Source organism: Crinia signifera, chromosome 4 (genome assembly GCF_055691185.1).
Source record: "Crinia signifera chromosome 4, ASM5569118v1, whole genome shotgun sequence".
In the NCBI taxonomy this organism is placed as follows: Eukaryota; Metazoa; Chordata; class Amphibia; order Anura; family Myobatrachidae; genus Crinia; species Crinia signifera.
In genome coordinates, this window is record NC_139220.1 from 85,214,197 (window position 1) to 85,239,373 (window position 25,177).

Sequence of the window (25,177 nt, forward strand, 5' to 3'; positions counted from 1 at the left end):
TAGAAGAAGATTTCCTTTGGACTGACAACAAACACAATCTGAATGGCACCATGCTAATTACAGCCCTTCTTGTTGAATTCTCCATCTCTCATAATGTCTGTGTGCACATAACGCTTTCTAATGAATATAAGAACAAAACTGCACGGGATAGGCAGCGGGGCAGGGGGAAGGGAAGTATACTTACATGACCCCTGTCGGGATTCCCTTTATTAGGATGCGGGTGTGAACTGGTGAAAATGCCCGCAATTGAATACTAAAGTCCTTTTTTTTTCAACTACCTGAAAATAATGGCCTTCATGATATACCTCCCTAAGTTTGCATTTTATGTAAAAAAAAGTGATTCAACTTTTGCTTTTTATATTTTTCCCAATGAAACAGAAAGGAAAGTTCAACTACGTGTCAATATAAACTGCAGGTAAAAAGCAAAGAAATACAACTTCACTTTGACTGACTCTTTAAAGACAGTATAAATATAAATCTAGATAGTGCAGTTTTTAGGATTACCCAGACAAGTCCAGCATTTGAGGCTGCAGTGAGAAGGGTGGCATCTCCATTCTAAGCTAGTTACACTGATGTGAGGAGAGTTGGTTGCACTAAGTTCTCAGTATTGCAAAATGACCTGGACTGTTCTTCTCTGCAATACAAGGTTGTGGCATACCGTAAACTTGTTTATAAAAAATATCTAATATCCGAACAACACATTTATTGTGCAATAATATTTATACAATAAAATGAAAGAATCGAAGTTAATATAAAGAACACAAGTATAGGGTATTATCTTAGATTATGCACTCTCAAAACTAGAAGAAAAAAAGATTGCTGCTTAGTGGGCATTGTGGTTAAATATAGCTATATTTTATACATTATTCCAGTTGTTATCTTGTCAGTTTGGTTTCTGTAGTACAGGTTGAGTATCCGTATCCAAAATGCTCGGGACCAGGGGAATTTTGGATAACGGATTATTCCGTATTTCAGAATATTTTAATATTTCAATTATGTATTTTGAAGTATCTTGCATTTATGCTGTATAAACACATAAAATACACACAAATATATTTTATTACCACATAAAATACACACAAATATATTTTATTTGTTCAAAAAACAAGGTTTCAAAACATGAAAAAAATTTGTGTACTATCTCAGATATTGAATTTAAATGCCAAGCAATCATTGTCTTGCACATATATAGTGCCAGTTACATATCATGTCACCAGTAGTGCTGTTACAAATGTCCCCAGTGAGTTTTTAGCAAAAAAAAAAATTTTTCACTTTCTGGAATGTATGGTTTTCGGAATAATTCGGATAACGGATACTCGGATACGGGATACTCAACCTGTACTTGTCAAAACAGGTATTTTGTTCAATGCAAGCCTTCTCTCTCGGGGTAGATGTATGAAGCAGTGATAAGGGAGGAGAAGTGAAAACGTGCCTGGTACTTTATCATCGGCCAATCAGCTCCTAACTGTCCCTTTTTAAACCCAGCCTGTAACTTAACAGTCAGGAGCTGATTGACCTGTGATAAAGTACCAGCCACTTTTTATTTCTCCTCCCTTATTACTGCTTCATACATCTACCCCAGAATCTGGTCAGTGGCATGTTTATAATGGGTGCAGTGCGAGCCAAAGGGGGCCCACATGCTGTACCCATTTTCTTTTTAATACAGTGGCATGGGTCATTGGGTCGACCCACATTAGGTCAACAACTCAAATAGGTCGACATGCTTAAGGTCAACACAAGCATAAGGCCTTTCTTGTGTTGACCCATAAAAACATAGAAACATAGAAACATAGAATTTGACGGCAGATAAGAACCACTTGGCCCATCTAGTCTGCCCCTTGTTTTTTAAACATGTTACCTCAAACCATATTTGATCCTTATTTTTTTGTAAGGATATCAATATGCTTATCCCAAGCATGTTTAAATTGTACTACTGTATTTGCGTCTACCACCTCTGATGGTAGGCTATTCCACTTATCTACTACTCTTTCTGTGAAAAAATTCTTCCTCACATTTCCCCTGAAACTTCCTCCCTCTAGTTTCAGTGCATGTCCTTGTGTTCTGTTGCTCCTCTTCCTGTGAAGAAGGTCTCCCACCTGTACCTTGTTAAAACCCTTGATATATTTGAAAGTTTCTATCATGTCCCCCATTTCCCTTCTCTGCTCTAAAGTATACATATGAAGATCTTTTAGTCTTTCCTGGTACGTTTTGTGATGTAGGCCATGCACCATTTTAGTTGATCTTCTTTGTACAGTCTCTAATGTATTTATATCCTTCTGGAGATATGGCCTCCAGAACTGAACACAATACTCTAGGTGAGGTCGTACTAATGACCTATACAGTGGCATTATTACTTCTTTCTTTCTACTGCTGATACCTCTCCCTATGCAACCAAGCATCTGACTTGCGTTCTTCATTGCTTTGTTACATTGCCTACCTGCTTTTAAGTCCCCTGAAATAGTGACACCTAGATCCCTCTCTTCCTCAGTAGTTTCCATTATAGTGCCATTTATACTATATTGAGTCTTTGGATTTCTGAGACCCAAGTGCATGATTTTGCATTTTTTGGCATTAAACTGTAGTTGCCATTCTCTTGACCATTTCTCTAGATCCTCAATCATTTGTTTTACCCCTCCTGGTGTGTCTACCCTGTTGCATACCTTTGTGTCATCTGCAAAAAGGCACATTTTACACTCAATTCCATTTGCAATATCACCAATAAAGATATTAAAAAGCACCGGTCCAAGCACAGATCCCTGGGGTACTCCACTTGTAACCTTTCCCTCCTTTGACTGTACTCCGTTTACTACAACTCTCTGTTTTCTGTCCTGCAACCACACTCTTATCCATTCAACTATCTTAGAATCCAATCCCAAGCTTTCAAGTTTATTTATCAGTCTGCGATGTGGGACAGTGTCAAAAGCTTTACTAAAGTCTAGATAAGCTACATCTACAGCCCCACCTTGATCTATTACTTTAGTCACCCAGTCAAAAAAGTCAATAAGATTTGTTTGACATGATCTTCCCCCAGTAAACCCATGCTGTTTTGGATCCTGTAAATTGCTGGTTTTGAGATATTCTACAACTCTTTGTTTTAAGAGTGTTTCCATCAATGTCCCTACTACTGATGTAAGGCTCACTGGTCGATAGTTGCTTTGCTCTTCCTTGCTTCCACTTTTGTGCAGTGGGACTACATTCACTGTTTTCCAGTCCTCTGGGATTACTCCAGTAGCTAGTGACTGGTTGAATAATTCTGTTATTGGTTTTACCAGCTCCCCTTTAAGCTCTTTTAGTATACTTGGATGTATCCCATTTGGCCCCATTGATTTATCCACTTTCAGTTTTGAGAGTTCTTTGAGGACTTTCTCCTCTGTAAATGTACTTGTCTCTCCCTCAGTTTTCTGACTATACTTGCAACTTAACTGTGGCCCCTTCCCCTCTCTTTCAGCAGTGAATACTGAGCAGAAATAATTATTAATATTATCTGCTATTACATTGTCCCCCTCAAGAAAACTTCCACTCTCTGTCTTCAGTCTAATTATTCCACTTTTTGTTTTTCTCCTTTCACTTATATACCTAAAAAAAGCCCCCCCCCCCTTTACCCACTGACTGGGCCATTTTCTCTTCAGCCTGTGCTTTTGCACATCTGATTACCTTCTTAGCCTCCTTATGTCTAACAAGATACACCTCTTTGTCCTCATTCTTCTGCGTCTGCTTAAATTGCTTAAAGGCCAACTTTTTTGCTTTCACAATACTTGCTACTTCTTTTGCAAACCACAATGGCTTTCTTTTTCTTGTGTTTTTCCTAACTCTTTTGACACAAAGTTCTGTTGCTTTTAGAATTGCACTTTTTAAATGACCATATACTGTATACAGAGCCCTCCGGAGTTCAAAATTTCACCGGAGATCTGCACATGCACATTAGAGAGAGAGAGAGAGAGAAGGGGGAGGGGGCACTTAAGAGGCCGCCTCCTCCTCCCTGAAATAGCCCTGGATCTGGCCAAAGCAGTGGCACATTACACATTTGAAAAGATAATCATCTAGAGCAGGGGTGGGGAACCTCAGGCCCTGGGGACGTATGCGGCCCCCGTAGCCGTTTGAGTCGCCCTCCCACCCTCCAGGCAGCCCGAAGTGATTGATACATGCCAAAGATGACCATTTATCATTGTATATTTGCAGCAGTTTCTCCAAAAACATTGAATATACAGTCATTAATAAATGAGCACCAAAGTCAACCTAAGTAGGTTGTGGAGATAAAGGATATACACTGCTCAAAAAAATAAAGAGAACACTTAAACAACACAATGTAACTCCAAGTCAATCACACTTCTGTGAAATCAAACTGTCCACTTAGGAAGCAACACTGATTGACAATCAATTTTGCATGCTGTTGTGCAAATGGAATAGACATCAGTTGGAAATGATAGGCAATTAGCAAGACACCCCCAATAAAGGAGTTGTTCTGCAGGTGGTGACCACAGACCACTTCTCAGCTCCTATGCTTTCTGGGTGATGTTTTGGTCACTTCTGAAAGCTGACAGTGCTTTCACTCCAGTGGTAGCATGAGACAGAGTCTACAACCCATACAAGTGGCTCAGGTAGTGCAGCTCATCCAGGTTGGCACATCAATGTGACCTGTGGCAAGAAGGTTTGCTGTGTCTGTCAGCGTAGTGTCCAGAGCATGGAGGCGCTACCAGGAGACAGGCCAGTACATCAGGAGACGTGGAGGAGGCCGTAGGAGGGCAACAACCCAGCCGCAGGACCGCTGGGTGCCAGACGGGTTCCCGACAGTCGGGATCCTGACTGTCAAAACGCCTACAGCCGGATGCCCGACGGCCACCCGCTATTTTCCCTCATGGGGGTCCACGACCCCCATAGAGGGAGAATAGAATACCCGCAGCTTGGAGAGCCGCAAGGGGCTTTTTTGCACTTGCCAAGCTGTCTGACTCCGGGCAGTCGGGTTAATGACTGTCGGGATCCCAACTGTCGGAGTCCCGTACCAGATCCGGACCGCTACCTCTGCCTTTGTGCAAGGAGGAACAGGAGGAGCACTCCATAGCCCTGCAAAATGACCTCCAACAGGCCAGGCCACAAATGTGCATGTCTATTCAAATGGTCAGATTCAGACTCCATGAGGGTGGTATGAGGGTCCGACGTCCACAGGTGGGGGTTGTGCTTACAGCCCAACACCGTGCAGGACGTTTGGCATTTGCCAGAGAACACCAAGATAGACAAATTCGCCACTGGCGCCCTGTGCTCTTCACAGATGAAAGCAGGTTCACACTGAGCACATGTGACAGACGTGACAGAGTCTGGAGATGCCAAGGAGAACGTTATGCTGAATGCAACATCCTCCAGCATGAATGGTTTGGCAGTGGGTCAGTAATGTTGTGGGGTGGCATTTCTATGGGGGGCCACGCAGCCCTCCATGTGCTCGCCAGCGGTAGCCTGACTGCCATTAGGTACCGAGATGAGATCCTCAGACCCCTTGTGAGACCATATGCTGGTGCGGTTGGCCCTGGGTTCCTCCTAATGCAAGACAATGCTAGACCTCATGTGGCTGGAGTGTGTCAGCAATTCCTGCAAGATGAAGGCATTGATGCTATGGACTTGCCCGCCCGTTCCCCACACCTGAATCCAATTGAGCACATCTGGAACATCATGTCTCGCTGCATCCACCAACACCACATTGCATCACAGACTGTCCAGGAGTTGATGGATGCTTTAGTCCAGGTCTGGGAGGAAATCCCTCAGGAGACCATCCCCCACCTCATCAGGAGCATGCCCAGGCATTGTATGGAGGTCATACAGGCACGTGGAGGCCACACACACACACTACTGAGCCTCATTTTGACTTGTTTTAAGGACATTACATCAACGTTGCATCAGCCTGCAGTGTGTTTTTAATTTTGAGTGTGACTCCAAATCCAGACCTCCATGGGTTAATACATTTAATTTCCCTTGATCATTTTTGTGTGATTATGTTGTCAGCACATTGAACTATGTAAAGAACAAAGTATTTAATGATAATATTTCATTCATTCAGATCTAGGATGTGTTATGTTAAGCTGGCCATACATCAGAAAGATATTGTACCCAATTATACAATCTCAATTGATTGTAAGATGGATTGTATGCAGATTGTGTGCACATCTTGTGTACATAATCATACAATCAATCATAAGATGGATTGTATGACTGATTGTATGATGGATTGTATGCAGATTGTGTGCACATCTTGTGTACAAAATCATGCAGCAGATGGATTGTATGACTGATTGTATGATGGATTGTGTGTAGATTGTGTGTCCAAAAACCACCAAGGACTGCTGGGGATTTCAAGGGAAATTGTACACAATCATGAGTGCAATTGATCTTAAGATCAATCTTTCTGATGTATGGCCAGCTTTAGTGTTCCCTTTATTTTTTTTGAGCAGTGTAGTTTAAAAATTAAATTAGGAAAATAACAATCCATAAGAAAAAGGATCCAAATACCATACTATTAGCTGCCTCAGAGAATATAATTAAAGTACTAATTAAAAACATATACCGCACATAGGTATATACAAACATATGTGCCAGTCTGAGCAATGTACAGTAGGAATGTGCGCTGCTGCTCGTCAGTGTCTGACTGGTTGGGGAACACATAAAGCTGGGCTGTCATCAGCTGCAGAGCACTGTCTTGCTCTTTGCACAAGGATACAAATATAATTACACATGTAGAGGAAATTAGACATTTGCGTTCGTGCTGACCTTTTCCTCTCTATGAGTAATTATCTCTTTAATGCATTGGGCAATCACACAAACCACAACAGCAGCACTGGGAAACTAGAACGCTTCACAGAAGCAGTCCTGAGGAGAAGAAAATGTTTCAGGAAAACTATAGGTAAAAATATTAAATAAAATATATTACTATAATTACAACCCTCTCCACACTAGATTAACCTCAAAAGTCCTACATCTGGACCACAGCTCTTCAGAAGATCCCGCTGCCGTCATTGCATCCCAATGCAGTTGAAAGGAAAACAACTGTTTTCCTTTCAACTGCATTGGGATGCAATTTATGTGGGCTACCTCCCAATTGTCCCGCTTTTCATGGGACCATCCTGCCAGGGGCCAGCAACATCCCATGGGGAGAGGGCAGTTTTGGAGCCCAACCTCCCCGGCGCCGCAGAGCGGGGAAAAGACCGCATCTGTTCAGAGAGATAAAGGGGTTGGGGGTATGGCCAGCAGCTTACAGAGAGCTGGCCATGCCCCAAAGTGATGGAAACCGGGGACGTGGCATCCTCTCTAGACCTTTTTCGGACACATCACGATTTCTCGAATGTTTAGAGGTATGCTACTGTATGTACTATACTAAGTCCAGAAGGGAGATAAAGTAGATGGAGGTAAAGTACCAACCAAACAGCCTGTAACATGGCAGTTATTAGCGGATTGGCTGGTACTTTATTTACATCCACGGCTTAGTACATACACCTCTAACTGTAAAATATTTGCATTTTAAGGTCATTGGAGCCAACGTCTAACTCTGCATTTCAGGTGATACTCACACCCGACCAGCTCAGAAGTACTAGATGGAAGTGTGCACTTAGCAAAACATATTTGTCACACAAATGTGTCCTCATTTATCGGGCATCTGTATGCCATATGGCACAAGATGCCATCATGACCTACAGATGTAATGTACAATATTTTTCTTACATGTTGGTATCTGGATTGCATTGCAAATGTAGCGAAGAAAGCTGTTCACAGTGTACAAGTGATGCTAGCCTGCAACCAACTGCACAGGAATCGGTGTTACATCCAGTACGTACAAAGCCATGCACCATGAAGCACTGCAGAACCAGGCATGGGGAAAAGCTGCAGTCCTACGCATCAGAGCCCTTGTTACACAGATTCAGGGGGGTATTCAATCCCGGGTCACGACTGTCGATCCGTCCCGACAGCCATGACCCTGGTCCGTTTTCTTTCTTTCTTGTGGAGTAGAAGTTTCTAGTTTTTATTATTGTACTCCTGATTAGGCAAACTTTTATACAACAAGATTTATTTATGTGAAGATAGATTTTTAGGACTTCATGATGACAATTAGATAATTTGATAAAAGGATAGGGGAACAATTCCCTCTTGGATCGTTCTGTCGAACGAATCGGTTTATCTCCAATAAATCAATCCACCACAGAGTCACATTTGTGAGCTAGACACATAGGAGAGCACACACACTCTGTGGTGGATTGAGGGATTAGAGATAAACCGATTCCACAAGTAAGCAAACTCTTCAACAGAACGATCCAAGAGGGAATTATTCCCCTATAATTTATCAAATTATCTACTCATTGTCATCATCCTAAAAAAAAATCTTTCTTCACATAAATAAATCTTCTTGTTGTATACAGGTTTGCCTAATCAGGAGAACAATAATAATAAAAACTAGGACATTCTACCCCACAAGAATTGGAACAAGTTTCACAAAGTAATATCATAACTGGCAGGATAATACCAGCATAAAAATAATCCTAAAAAAAAACTTGGACCAAAAAACCTAGGAAGATAATAACCTTCATCTTATCTAAAATCTGTTGAAAGTTATAAATCTATTGTTACCCCTGATGAAGTTTCTTGACAAAACGAAACACGTTGGGTATGCTACATTTGTGATTTCAGAAAACTGTTAAACACTGTGAATTTCTCCAGCCACAAGGAGTATTTTAGTATCCAATAGGTTTTTATTGATTTTAGGTACAACTTTTACACTACAGTTCGGTTATGAGTTTGTCCAGCATGGGACAGTGCGTTAGCTTAATAAATCACATTAAGAAAAAAGAAAACTGGTGCATAAACAGTAGTGCAAGTATGAAGAAGGGGGAAGATAAATGGGGAGAGGATGGATAGAGGTGGGGGAGGGGGAGGGGGGAGAGGGGGGGGTATTCCGGTATATTTAAGAGTGTATCAATAACAAGGCTAAGACATCTGGTATATATGTATACGGAGATGTGTGAGCTGATCGACACATACTTTCACCAGAGGAGAGGGTCGGCAGGAGAGAGAGCGCGGTGGGAGGGCGATGAGCTTCCAGGACGCTGGGGGGGCGGTGGGAACACTAGGGGGACAGGGAGGCCATTACGTCCTTGTAGGTCTTTGTGTCCCTGAAGAGCAGCCATCTGGACCACGTAGTCCTAAACTGGGCATGTCTATCGTCAGCCGAAGACAGAATGTCCTCCATGTCCATGTAAAAGTCTATTTTTTTGAACCAGTCTTTTATTGTTGGAGGAGAGGTGGAACGCCATCTCACCGGAACAACCGATTTAGCTGCGTTGTTCAGGTGACACAGCAGAGAGTTTTTGTATCTCGAGAGAGGGGCTGGGGATAGGTGAAACAGCCAAAATAGTTGGTCGGTGGGGATCTGATCTCCTAGGATAATCCCCGACAACCTGATGATTTCTGTCCAGAAAGGCCGAATGAGAGGGCATTGCCACCATATATGGAGTGGGTTCCCTGGGGCTCCCTTGCAGCGCCAGCAGATATTGGGAGCTCCGGTACCCATTTTGGAGAGAGTATCTGGGCATCTGTACCAGCGGGACAGAAGTTTGTATTGTGTCTCGCGAACTCCTACACTAGTGGAGCAAGCGTGGGCCAAACACAAGGAGTATTTTAAAGAAATTCTTAAATTGAATTTTATTGGGAATATAAATTTTTATAAAAAAAGAAAAAATGCATTCTTATATGTATAAGAAAGGAATTTAATTCACGATATTGGGCACTAAGAAAACACCACTGTGTGTGTATATATATATATATATATATATATATATATATATATATATATATATATATATATATATATACACACACACACACACACACACACACCTACATACATAAATTGATATTAAGCTGACTTGTCGTTATTTGTGGAGTGCCGCATGCGTCGTCTGTCTGCCTGTCCTTCCTCATGAAGTCACCTGTGAGTTATACTGTTTGCCTTTAATTAAGTGTTGGACCTTGTCGAACATTAAATATATATATATATATATATATATATATATATATATATATATATATATATATAAAAAAGATATTTGCGTGAGCAGCGCTCCAAATGTTCAACAAGTCCAATATTGGTTCCAGCAGTAATAAACCCCTTTCAAGGGTATTGATAAGTCACCAGAGTCCAAAAATATAGACTGCAAAAAACGGCATCCAGGGTCAGGATGAAATGGACATCTAAAATACACAGAAAGAGAAGGGGCGCTCTATGGTGCATGTAAAAGACTTTTAATAAATAAGTATGCACTCAATGTCAGATAAAAGCAATTGCTCGTACCAATAAAATATCAGCTGTGGGCTGGTTACCACAAGGTGAAATCATAAATACCCAGGGCACACCGCTCCTGATGTGAGGTCCACTGTTGCCGCGATGAGGAGAGCCGAGAACGCTGAATTGCGCTGCCGGGAAACCAAACGAGGTGATGCAGAGCACGGGTATCACAGGCCACGCTCTAACGCGTTTCGTCAGAGGGCGTGGCTCTGTGACTACCCGGGCTAACTATAACAGGGATTTCCTCCAATGAGGTAATCTCGCGTCATATATATATATATATATATATATATATATATATATATATATGTCAGGTTCATAAATATTGGGACAGACACATATTTTGAGCTCTATACACCACCACAATGGATTTGAAATAAACCAAACAATATTCGCTTTTACTGCAGGCTTTCAGCTTTAAATTGAGAGTATATACATCCAAATTAGATGAATGGTGTAGGAATCACAACGGAATCGACTCAACAGCTGCATCATTGACAGTGAGGGCTATTCCCTCATTATTCCATCATCAATTAAGCAGGTAATCCCGAATGTCGTCACAGTCGACATGTACACTAAAAAAGTGCACCACTGCACTCGCCATGCTTTGGAAATGGCTCTATGTTCGGCACGCTATTTTATTCTCCCACTAGACCTTAGTTGAAGGTTGGGCATGAAATACCGGCTGTTGGCATTTGTCAGCTAGAAAAAAATAGTGAAAAACCTTATGTCAACCTTTTGACAGTCGACATAGCCCATGTTGACCTAATGCTTGTGTCGACCTAATGTCCCTGTTGACCTAACTATGTCGACCGTCAGTGGTCAACCCAATGCCTGTAGACCTAGCGACCATATCCAGTGGAAAACCTGCTGATCGTGCTCAGTTTCATAACCCTGCCATCGTCTTCTATTGTGCTGCTGACAGCGCATCAGGTATGTCACAGCTCCAAACGTCAAAATGTCCTGGATGTGAAAAGCTGCAATGGCTGTAAAAGGTAAGAGAAAGGTATTTCTGCGCTTATTGGCATTTTATAGGCAGAACACTTGAGCACAGATGATTGTTCACTTGGGTTCAGATTTGAAACTCCCATCAAAAACGTGTTGTATTTGAAAATCGGAAAAAAATACGAACTTAAACCAAAATATGAATCATTAGTAAATTTGTCAATACAGGTCGAGTATCCCGTATCCGAGTATCCGTTATCCGAATTATTCCGAAATACGGACATTCCAGAAAGTGAAAAAAAAATTTTTTTTTGCTAAAAACTCACTGGGGACATTTGTAACAGCATCACTGGGGACATGATATATAACTGGCACTATATATGTGCAAGACAAGGATTGCTTGGCATTCAAATTCAATATCTGAGATAGTACACACATTTTGTTTCACGTTTTGAAACCTTGTTTTTTGAACAATTAAAATATATTTGTGTGTATTTTATGTGGTAATAAAATATATTTGTGTGTATATTATGTGTTTATACAGCATACATGCAAGATACTTCAAAATACATCATTGAAATATTAAAATATTCCGAAATACGGAATAATCCGTTATCCAAAATTCTCCTGGTCCCGAGCATTTTGGATACGGGATACTCAACCTGTACCAATGAAATGGATGGGGAATTACAGACGTATTCTATCGATGGTGTATTTATTCATATATTTTGGTACAACCGGAAAATACAAAATGGAAAAAATACGAATCGTATACATTTTAGCTTTATTAAATTATACGATGTGCGTAATATAAAAGTATTTCACATCGAATGGGTAGAAATACGACCATTCGTACCCATTCGATCAAAGTAAATTTCCCCCTTGAACTCCAATCCAGTCTTAGGGGGATATTCAATCGCCGTCGAGCATCTCCCGTGGGGGAGATGCTCGACGGGCCCTATTCAATGCTGTCTTCCCCGACAGCATTGAACAGGGTTTTCTGTCAGAACGAGCCCGACATCTCTAGCTGTCGGGCTCGTTCTGCCGAGAACAGCCGGGAAGTGACGAGCTGCCGGCTGCAGCTCGTCACTTCCCGGCCGCAACTCGCGGCCACGCCCCCTTCTCGCCGCTCGGCGGCCGGGACATTGAATCCCGACTGCCGAGCTCCAGTCGAGGTAAGCGAGAACGGGACAGGGGCACGGCTGTCGCGCTAGCACGACAGCCGTGCCTCTGACATTGAATACCCCCCTATATCCACACACAGACTACAGTAGATGAGTTTTTTTTTAAATCGCTCAGAAGGGCCCTTCTAAGTAATATAGTTTATTAACTTGTCTAGTGTGTATCCTCAATATTGTTAATGGTGCATGCTCCCGCGCCTCAGTAACTCCCCCGTTGTCTGTACATGCATGCAGTTCAATCTGACAAGATCTTCAGCAACTGCATGCACCACAGGGGACCTGGTGACATCGTCGAACCATATTGTTCAGTGTGTATGCACGATATTGTTTCTCCAACAGAATAGCCAATATAGTTATCTTTATCGTAGGTGCTGTTCATCGGCCTAGTATGTATGGTTATCAGACATACTTATAAATATAATGAACAGCATGTTCTCAATATAGCAAACATTTTTCACAACAATCACCATTATCATTACCCTTCTCTTGTCCGATTAATTTCTGTCCTCACTAACATAACTGGTGGGTGCCTGATCTGGCAATCTGGGCGCACTCATAAAAGTTGGTATTACCTCAACAAATAGGGCCAATCTTAGCCTTACAAACATATACATAAAGTGTTAAGCAGAGCAGGTAATCCAAGTTATATCATTACTACATCTTGTTAATCTCACTGGTACTTTTTGTCAATCTCACATGTGTGGAAACTGCTATATAGATATTTTGGGCAGAATTTTGCAGGTTTGTAATAATCCAGAACAGGTCAATTGAAAGTTATAAAGCAACTACATTGTTAGTTGCCTAGTCAGGTGGTCACATTATTATGGTTAGTAAACATATAGTTGAGCTGAGCAGATAGTTGCACTGTATTTTAGGCGCTGTGCGAGCCTTTCCCCAACTCCTAGCAGGCTTAGGTGCTCCTTGCTCACTGGTGATGGATACACAATTCATCATAGATAAATTGATTGCACCTCTGATGAACATTAACCCAACCCAGTGAAGGGGACATCAGCTTCATGGAGAAAAAGATGGTCTCCTCCGGCTAGGGGTAGCAACGTGTGGAGTTAAGCACCTTCAGACTGATATTTATATGTGAGTATCCGCACAAAACCTTTAGTAATTGCACCACCACAAGATTGCTATACGCATATCCCAAAATGTTCTCTACATATGTGAATAGCCCTGTGATCTGATCGTATATACTGCAAATCCAAAAATGGAGACCTGTAAGAGTCAAACAGGAGATCAAGACATTGAGTTATATTCAATGCCGATTAGGCGAGCTACTGTATATAAGGAGAGCAGTGCCTATTGCTCACCGTCATAGCCCGTCCTCAGTATTCAAAGGACCCCTTGCACTCACCATTTCCACCTCGCTAGTTCTAACAAGTGAGCTGGAAGCGTTGAGTGTGGCAGTTAAAACGGTGAGGCTTGCAACTATATGCAGTAGGCTCGCTGCATTAGCAGGGAACCTCACCGTTTGGGGGAATCCAATTCCCCCGGAACATAGAATAGGGCGAGTGGGTAAAACGGTGAGGATAGCTGGTTTTTGGTGATCCTTGCTGAAAACCAGCCATCTTCACCATAAAAACTCCCTCGTCGGCCACATTGAATACACCCCAAAGTGACAAATCAGTTTAGATGCTGGAGCATTTGAAATCCCAATTTCCCCTCATTTATTCCTGGAAGAACCTGATTCTTCATTTGGTCAACAAAAGGTATTATCCACAAATTATCTACCTTTAGCAGCACTTCGTGCAACTGATCAATCTGTGCTGCTAGCATTCAATTAAGCTTGAAAAGACTAACGGTGGCCATACATCTACAGATGGATTGTCAAATTGGGCTGGTTGGGACAAAAACCTGGTAATATCTGAATGACAGATTTTGGCAGTTTTCCAGTATCTCAAAGCAAATGGTAAACTGTCATTTGCTCTCATCCATTACCAGGATTTTTTTCCAACCAGCTCAATCTGACAATCGATCTGTAGATGTCTTAACTTGTTAAAAAACGGAAGTATTTTATTTGTAATAGACATTGCAAGTTATTGCGTTACCTGTTGTAGAAAATCACAGGCGTGCAAGGTAAGACATACAGTATACTGAACGCGACCACATGAACAATAGCTCACCATTTTCGAACAATGTTCCGGCTGTAAACGAAAGCTCAGAGTCATGCTCAGCTTTGCATGCATACAAGGCCTTTGCTTTCCTCGGTAAACTAAAAACAAAAAAACAAGAAAAAAGTGTTCTTGACTTGGTTATATACACATTGACAAATTTAGATGTATTCTGCTTAGGACAACACTTTTCTAATTCAATCAGAAGTACATGGCTAGAAATAAATGCAATCTGAGTGATTTCAGTCCCATCCATAATATGGCCATGTGGTAGGACACCTTTGGCATTAGTAGCTCTTATAGAAATGGCTGTCTAGCTATCCAGTCAGTACTCTCGATGCAACAGAGACATTAGAACTATTGAAATCTAAACAAGGTCAACACTGAAGCAGTACATTTTTATCAAGTACATTCTATAAAATGATAGTTAAAACCTGACAGGTCGCATAGGTTTTGCAAATGCCTTAAATTAGCAGTATTGTAAAGCAGACAACTATTCGAAGCTACAAGGCTCCATACAGTATTGCTCCGCTGACTAAGAGTGATGTGGGTAAAATCCTGGCAGACGGGAAGCTGGCAGTCGGAACACATACGCTGGCATCTCGATTTGTGTCCACAAGACCGGAGGCGGATTCCCAGCGTTGATAAGGATGGCGACTTCCAGAATCCCAAACATAAGTATGTGGAGCAGGTTGGAGTGGGGGAGGGGCGAGGGTGAGGCATTATCAGGGGATTTCGGATTAGCCTGTGCAAGGGAAGAGAATGAACGATGTGGGAAGGGAGGATTAGGCTATGGTGCGGGAGGGTTAGGTGTAGGCCGCAGGGCAGGAATCATAAGGTAAGGCACTAGCATTGAGGGGTGGAGGATTAGGTTGCAGAGGGGAGTAGGAAGGTAAGTAGACCTAATCTTGACAGTGAGAATCCCTGTCAGGATTCCCTCTATCTAGATGCTGTATATTGACCACCAGTCTTCCGTATGTATTCCGACTCCGAGATTCTAATAATGGCGATAGGCAGCAATGTAAAACAAGCCCTATTGCAATGCGTTTGTACATAGACCCAGTATTTACATAGTCAACATCGCCAATGCTATGTAATAACCATATACTGTTGCAGCATACCACACATCATGGCTTTCACAATATCAGTTTTCGTGTACAGTTCGATGCGCAGCACACTTGCAGCAGAGTAGCTGGATGTTTGCAGGCTGTGGGTTGAGAATCAAGTTGGCAGGTCTACTACTGTATGAGTCCAAAAATGCAGCCCTTTCATAACAAAGAACTGCATGACTTTGAACTAAACAAACAGTAATGAAGATGTTTATTTAGTAGATTAAATGAAAGTTGAGTTTTAGTTCTCATCTAAGTGCAAACCAAGTGCATCCTGTCTCCCATCCCGAGAATATGCTGTGATCTGGACTGAGCACTATCAGGGAATATTGTAAATACGGTATAGTGAAATAACTACTCCGTTCTACATAAATAACATATTATTAATATTCCTTAACCAGTGCCCTGCAGTCTATTTTTTTTTATGTACCCAAAATAGAGCTGATGGCTTTAGAAGTCCTGTTTCTGGTGTGCTACATTCCTAACTCACAAAATCCGCTCTCGGACACCAGCTTGGTCACTTCCCCTCACCTGCCATTTATGTAAAGTGCACATAAGGTAACGCAGCTGGACATGTCTAAAATAAAGGCCTACTACCCGCAGTGCAGACAAATTATCCTGACTTACTAGGGATATCATATAGAGTACAAAAGATTAATTGGTTTCCAGCATCTTGCTGGATCGGGAGTCTAAAAGTTAAAGCCCGTCTACCATATATGTACTCAGATCTGCTATAAACAGCTAAAAACCACCACACACAAAAACTATACATACCCGAGTTACCCACAGTTTGTACACATTGCTATTTATGTACTGGGTTGCCATATACTCAGCAAAAATATATTTTACACTACATACCTATTTTTATTTTTCGTAAAGTGTTTATTTAGTTTTCCTGTTTTATTTATAGTAAGTGGTGCACAACAACATTTTTGATGTAGCAAAGTGCCAAAGTGTCAACATGAATACGAAGAAAAGCTACTGCGGAATTAACCGCAAGGCTACAGCATTCATCTAAAAATGAAAAAGTATAACTGTGACAAGTGATACAATAAAGCATGCTAATAAAATAAGATATTAAAAATAAAATGAAGAATAGGATGAATATGAAATGAGAATAGGATGATTATGTAAAGATTTTCTTATGTTTGGTTGAAACGGACACACAAGAATGTCCTAAATACTGTACTGTATAGTGATTCCCTTTACTCACACTTTAAATACAGGTTCATTTAAAAGGCTTCATATGGTCTACAGCAAGCATGTCCAACGTTGGCCCTCCAGATGTTGTGAAACTACACATCCCAGCATGCTTTGCCACAGTTTTGCTATTAGAGAATGCTAAAACTATGGCAAAGCATGCTGGAATGTGCAGTTTCACAACATCTGGAGGGCCAACGTTGGACATGCCTGGTCTACAGTGAGTGAATTGGAATAACAGTGCACAGTAGCTCACCATGTGACGATGCAGAATTTTGTGACCATTGCAGATCATTACTTTACTTCCAATCCTGCATCAGGAAATAATAACCAGTGTCATGGCACACAAATCCCATCACCATAGTTGCTGGTTATTAAAATGTAAAAAGGGAAAATGTGATGTGGTGAGCAAGGGCGCGGCGTGGTTGACACGAACATGCTTGATGTCACCCGTTGTCTGCCGCTGCTAGATTGCTGTTAGAAGCTGCATGCTGCCATGTGGGACCTGGAGATCATGAGGCGGCTTATTTTAGACTTTCATGTATGTTTATAATACCTTTAGTAAAATGTGTTATATTTTTATACTGAAGTTGCGCCCTCTCTCCCCACTAGTCAGGCAGCTGTCAGCAGTCCCTCTCACTGTATGGAGCTCTCCTCTGATGTGGATCTGCAAAAATCCCCACAAAGGCTGCTTCTTCCCTGACATGAGTGATGTCCTCAAGTTGTGTGTATCCTGGGTATCCACTGATCAGGAGGCTGGGTAGACGGAGCTGCTAGGTCACGGCGGGGCAGATGTATTAAGTGGCAGAATGTGCAATAATGTAGGTTCTAATCACTGATACCGCTTCTCCCCCATGTATGAAGGGGTCGGTGAGAGGTAAGTGACAGGTAAAACATAGGCTGATATGGAAGGCAAATGTATAAACCTCCTGCAGCTATCGACAAATGCAGGGTGGCGATGTTCTATTCCCACAGCAGGGATGACGCTGTCCCTGCTGCCAGCACTGGGTTGCACAGGAGATATTGAGCATGCTCGGCTGGGCAGGCAGATAGCACATCAGTGCCCACTGATGCACTGTTTGCACAAGGGGACATCGCCGGAGGGGGGAGTTTCCGCTCCCCAGCTCTGGGCAGACAGGATGTTAATACATCTTGTCTGTGTTCCTTCCTGCTTTGCCCCGGCAATACATCTGCCAATCGGTACCTTGTCCCGCCAGTCTGTGGGGCGCAACGCAGGGTGGTTAGAACTTGAATTAGAAAACCACACCACATCCAACTGTTTTGGATAAATAATCTTAAATGTATAGCACTCCAACCTTTTAAAAGCAGCACAATGTAAATGTAGTCATGTGCCCTGGCCACTCACTGTTTGACATGCACTGTATTTGGTTACTGTTCAGGGTACCTCACTCTTGTGGGTTGATGTCAGAGCTGTGATATTCTGGCCAGCATAATACCCTTCAGAGCCTGCTGGGATTTCAAGGACATGAACTAGCTGTAATACTCCTCATTTGTTTTGGTCTGCAAGCATTGGCACAGGGCCACAAGCACATTCCTCAGCCCTCACACTGCCTCTCTGCTGCTTGTAAATGTACTGTATAATGGGAAGATTAGGGGATATATGGCAAAACTAAGGTAAATAGAGGATACATAGCAAACATTTGCTGCACAATCCACTACTGTATACACCTATTTATTTGTGAAGGAAGCCTAAATAGTACACCCGTGTGATCAAAGTGCCTGCTGGAAATAGATCTATGCCAGCTCCAGCAAAAAGCAGCCTGATTCAAGAACAAAGTAAAACCACAATACCAAACACCGCAAAACACTGATTATTAAAGCCACAGTTTTCACAACATAGCCAGATGCTGAGGACCTTCAGACCCTCCAGCTGGTATAGATGGTATCCGAATGATAGGTAGACAGTCAAAAGTCAATAGGTCAACACAATATAGTCAACATACCAAATATGGTCAAGATGTTGACACGGTCAAATAGTCAACATGATTTTTTATTTATTTATTTTTTTACTTTTTTATACTTAACCCTTTGAGTGCCAACATCTGTGATATGTGCAAAATATCCACTAAATATGGCAGATACACTCACATTTGTTATATCAATTTAAATAAAAAATGTTGTGTAAAACAAGATTATATTTCCTATACAGGTTGAGTATCCCTTATCCAAATTATTCAGAAAATCACACATTTCAGAAATTGAAAAACACAAAAATTCTTGCTAAAATGTAGTACTGGGGACAGCACTACGGAGGATAGGATATGTAACTGGCCCTACTGGAGACATCTGTAACAACACTACTGAGGACATGATATGTAACCGGCACTACTGAGGACATGGTATGTAACTGGCACTACTGAGGACATGGTATGTAACTGGCACTACTGAGGACATGGTATGTAACTGGCACTACTGGGGACATCTGTAACAGCACTACTGAGGGACATGATATGTAACTGGCACTAAATATGTGCAAGAAAATGATTGCTTGATATTCAAATTAATTACCTGAGATAGTACACTCACTTTGTTTCATGCAAAAAATGGGAAAAAAAAACGTGGGGCATTCAAAGGCACACAGAATATTCAATAAAATTAATATGGGTTGAGTATCCCTTATACGAAATGCTCGGGACCACGAGCATTCTGGAAAAGGGATTTTTCCGGATTTTGGAATATTTTTTTTAACATACTTACCTGTCCCCTGGTGGTGCCCCAATGGTCCCTCGGCGTCCACTTTGTCCCCCGGCAGGCCTTCAGCATCCTCTCCGTTGCCTCCAGCAGTCACAGGAGTGCATTGCATGAGTTCCCAGGCGCGCACACACACTCACACAATGCACTCCTAGGACCGCTGGAGACAACGGAGAGGATGCTGAAGGCCTGCCGTGGATGCCGGGGGACTTGGTAAGTATACATTTTTTTATTTTTTTTTCCAATTTGAATTATTCAAAAAACCCCACGGTTTTTGGAATAATTCGTATACGGGATGCCCGGATATGGGATACTCAACCTGTATCACAAACAAACATAACAATACATTACAATCTAAAAATAATCAGAAGTGAATATATGCACAAGTAATGGACTTTAAAAACGTCGATATAGCACCAACTGCTGGGCCAGCAGTATTGATCCCTTTAAATAATAGTCACAATTGGGCTAGAAAGCTGGAAAGTTCTGCTCAGACTCTACACATTAGAGTCGGCTGGACTGTGCAAATTATTGTATTATCCGGCTTATCCAATTTAATGTTGCCCAGTGGACCAATAAGTAATAAGCTCCAGAATTACAGAGTTATAAAATTATGTATATTACCTCCGGAGGTTTCAGTCCTTTCGGGTATCTGCTTATATATGTGAGGACGGGGGTTCCTGCACATAGGAGCTTGCATGGCTCGACTGTAAGTACAGGGTGTCCAATGCGGCCAGCGTCTCTCCCCTCCTTTACCCTCACAGCGGGTTCCCGGCTTGCGTGTCAATCAACCAGACTGAATTTCCATTCGGATGCTTCTGCCTCCCCGCCGGACTCTCGTAATGTTAGAACGCTGCCAGAGGTTCTGTCACAGCGCCAGCATGCAGATATATTAAATACCATTGAGGTCACTTGCAGCAATGCGGGCAGCCGAGTATCAGGACGTCAGACTCCTTTTGGAAAACGCGTTTCTCCGCTCCAGGGCAGCTTGTTCAATTCCAGAGTAGAAGTCTGGTCTCTTGGCAGGCATTAAATACCTGCCTCCTCATTTAGAATAGGTGTTTTCATAGCAATTAGCCCATGCAAAGTGTTTTTAAGAGCCTGTTACGTATATCATCTATTTGTATTCCACTACACACTACAAGACTCCCTAGCGCCATAGACACTTGTTTTTTATTTACACTATGTTTCATGCACACATAAAATATATTTGAGTGTGTTTGATGTGTTTGTACAACATAAATGCAAGAAACCTCAAGATACAGTACATCTTTTGGATAAGGGATACTCAACCTGTATAAGGTAAACATTACATGTCATTAATGAATAAAAAAGTTTGTTTGCCAATTTTCAAATGGTTAACCATCCATGTGGAGCCCGACTGGATGTGCCAAGTGTTCACTCACCATACAGCACACTAATTTGGGATTAATTTTTCTCAAATCTACAAATTGACACCAAATAATAAAACAAAAAGTCACTCCACGTTGACCAGCTCTGGCGTAAACTAAGAGGACAACCCCCCCTGGCATTTCTGACATTTTTTTTTAACCCGCCAGCTGGCGTCCTACCTGTTAAGCCGCCGCCAGGTCTCTGTCTGCTGATGGGCTGCCCCCCAGATTCTGCAAGCATGTATTCCCCTTGGCAATGAGCATGTAATCCCACATGGCAATGAGCACGTACAGTAGGTAAGCAGCACTTATGTAGCATCATTTTTAATAGGCAATACAGTGTGTAGCATTATTATTTGAAATTTTGCTCAATCTGTGTGGCATTATGTGAATGTTGTCTCATTCCGTTTGGCATCATGTGTAAGCGGCAAGTAAAATATGGTCTAGTATTTTGTTGCATAATGTGTAGAAGTGGTATATGGTGTGGAAAACTACACTCAAGGACATGCCCCCTTTTGAGTGACCACACCCACTTTTCTGGAGCGCGTGCCTTCGGCACGCACAGAACTACATCCTTCACTTTTGACAGCAATGTGGGCCTGTGTACTTTAAATGCTAAGGCCCATTTTTAATCCCATTCCCACCCTTTTTCTGGCCGCTCTCTGAGCATGTACACTGGCACCACTAACCCCCCTCCCCCTGCCATCCCCTCTCCGATCGTGGTGCCCCCCCCACCCCTTTGTAATTTTCTCCTGGATCCACCCCTGTATATACATACACAAAAGTTAAATGTAAACAACAACAGAGGTACATCACTCCAAACTTCTTTTAAATATTTTATTTATATATTTATATTAAACAGAAGTTTGAAGTGATGCACCTCTGTTGTGTGTGTGTATATATATATATATATATATACATATATACACACACACATCTATTTATCTATCTATCTATATACACACACATCTATCTATCTATCTATCTATCTATCTATCTATCTATCTATCTATCTATCTGTATAGTTGATATGTCTACTTAGCACCCATTATGTATTATATGTATACATGTTTTTAAATATATCGCCTTGATTTTAAAAGTGCTTTTTCAGGTGGTTCCTTTATTAGCTGTTTATTGCTATCTATTATTGCACATAACCTTACAGAAACTTACCATTACTGTTTTGGGGGATATCTGACACCCTTAACAAATAAGGGAGTGTACACTAATAATAGTTTTAGAGATTTATACTGATTTACTGCACTGACATACAGTATTTGTGGTAATCACATATTCCATACTACCTGTGATATAGATACAGTGCACTAGTAGTGGAACCTATGTATGGACTTCTACATAAAGGGTTTGTACCCTACCAGAAGACACCAGAGCCAATGTTCCCATAGGGGATTTCAGAGTGCTGGAGATACTAATACACATTTGGAACGCGGAGCTACCGCGCAGGTATACAGGCTACTCAAGGCACCTGGTCATCTTTTCTTTGCTTGGCTTATACTTTTTTCATCAGTGATTGATTTTATTGGTCTGTTATTTGCACTGGTTGGCACTTGCACTTTGGTTATTTGGATTGACACAGCATGTCGACACAAGCAGAACCTGTGAACTTTATGTATTTCCTAATACAGTGTGACACACATGAAATGGAGTTTTTCTGATATTGAGGCAAAACAAATATTGCAAAAAGAGTCAGTATTTCAAGGGCAACATGATCTTTCATAGGAAAAATTTCAGGAGAGTTATAGAAGTTATTATATATTATTTACGTCATGGAAACGGTTGCTTTAAAAGTATGGGATGTGTCACATGTAATTACATGGACACAGAGGATATGATACGCCATCCATACTCTGGGAACAGATACAAAATCAATTGACCCCTCATCTGTAACTTCACGTTTCCTGATTGATGCGAACTGGTGTCCATGCGGGTTGTATTATATTGGTAAGACAGCGTGTCAATTTAAAACCTGCCTGACGCAACACAGTTCTGCAATATGAGCTGCTTTGAATACAGGTGACAGAACAACCCTTGTCTTGTCACTTTGCATCCATGAAACATGGAATGGCAAAACTAAGGTACAAAGTGTTAGACCATGTCCCTGCCAGTCTCCAGGGTGAAGACCGTGGTAAAAAATGTATGCAGCTAGAAACAAAATTGATTTTTAAGTAATGTATAATGAAGCCGATGGGCCTAAATGAACATCTGGGTTTGATCAACTTTTTGTAATACTGACATTAGGAGAGGTTAGCCTTTTCTGTATACGCTTCTTTATATACATCTATTATTATCTTAATAATACATCTGGTTGCGTTTTATCACATACATATTATGATCTTTAAGTGAGACATGATATCAGCTAACTGTTTTAGCCTGTCATAAGTAATATTACAGTTATATAGTTCTTATTAAAAGGAAGGTACAGCTAAGATCAAGGTTTCTTTTTAAAAATATGCTTAATGATCACCCCCCTACACTTAAAAGATGGGATAGGCTCCGAGATAATACTCATATAACCTCTAGAATTTCCCCTCTTACTCCCTTCCTTTATAACCCAGAATTTACCCCTGGGCTCGATAGACTAGCTTTTGACCGATGGGCAGAATGTGGAATCTTTAGACTGGGCCAGCTGGTGAGTGCCGGTGAGGTGCGGACATTCTCTGATGTTCAGTCACTCTGGAGCATACCGAACTCAGACTTTTGGAAGTATCTCCAGGTACGTCATTTTCTTGTCTCCTCCAGAGGATCCTCTAATATTAAAAGAGCTCTCACTCCCTTCGAGAAGATGTGCATCTCACCCCAGACCCCTACTCATACTGTCTCCCAAGTATACGCGATCATTATGGACAACTTTGCTGTTAAAACACCCTCTTTTACTACCACCTGGGAGAAAGACATGAAAGCACTAGCTATACAAACAAACTGGGATACAATTTTTCGTAATACACAGTGCAGTTCTCTATGCCTACACACATTAGAAAACCTCTATAAACTCTTATATAGATGGTATAGAACCCCATATATCCTCAATAAAATGTTTCCTACAGTGTCCAACCTCTGTTGGAGATGTAAGTCGGCAACGGGCACTTTTGTACACATCTGGTGGGAGTGCCACCACATTTCTGCTTTTTGGACTGAGGCGTTTAGGTGCTCGGAACTAATACTGGGGGATATTGTGCCCAAAGACCCAGGATTTTGGTTACTAAACCTTATTCAAATAGACACATGCACTTACAAATACTCACTACTTAGACATTTTAATAATGCGACCAAAGCCATCATCCCGTCCTTATGGAAGTCTTCCACACCTCCCTCGATGAAACAATGGTTAAAGAAAATTGACTACTTCTTGGACATGGAAGATCTGATCTCCTATTCCTCAGGCCAGCCCATTGTCCCACCGGAGACATATCGACTATGGCATAATTTCAAACTTACACCCACTTATAGGTCATATATGTCCACATAACCCTTACCCCTTACTTTTCCTTTTCTTTACTTCCTTTCTCTCTTTCCTTTCTTTCTCCCCTCTTGTATATTTTATACTGACTTAATTGTAATGTAGACATACTACCAATTTCAACTTGTGGATTGAATGTTATGATCAATGATGTTGTCTACTGCTTCAATAAAAACAGTTTACGTAAAAAAAAAATATGCTTAATTACTGTTTTTATTGTTCTTTATTTTTTTTTAGTTGCTACACATAACCATTTTGTGCTTTTTCAAAATGAATTCCCCATGCATTCATTAGTGAAAGAGGGGTCTTAAATCAACTTAGCGATGATTCCACATCTAAAATTTGTATATAAGCAATATATATATATATATATATATATATATATATTATGTTATGTTTCACTTAGTAGATGTCTCATACAGAGTTTTGTGTACCATCTCCTGGGTTACCAGCCAGAGGTTCTGGGCCACACAGTCACGGAAGACGGATGGAAAATGATGTGGGGTTAAGTTTGATGGTATTTGTTTCACTGTATTGGCATTGTTTGTTTATCCTGAAGGGGATGTGTTTTCGAAACGTTGAAGTAATAAACAACAGGTTTGGCTTGTAATTTACAAGTATCCGAGTGCCACTTGTTTCATGGACTTTACATATAGATCTATCTATCTATAGTAGACATATAAATATAGACAAAGCAGTCCATAATATTTTTTAAGTTACTTATTA

General features: G+C 41.3%; 1 protein-coding gene across 4 annotated transcripts in view; it reads right to left on the minus strand.

The window, feature by feature from the left end:
- The window catches only part of ARHGAP26 (Rho GTPase activating protein 26), a 502,534-nt gene that overhangs the window by 10,941 nt on the left and 466,416 nt on the right, over positions 1-25,177 (minus strand). For 2 of the 4 annotated variants that reach the window (XM_083181921.1, XM_083181920.1), the window contains one exon: positions 14,574-14,662. In XM_083181921.1, the coding sequence (XP_083038047.1) occupies positions 14,574-14,662 (89 nt within the window). Of the gene's footprint in view, positions 1-10,733; positions 11,302-14,573; positions 14,663-25,177 lie in introns of those variants that run through there. The other 2 variants (XM_083181919.1, XM_083181918.1) reach the window with 2 other exon arrangements.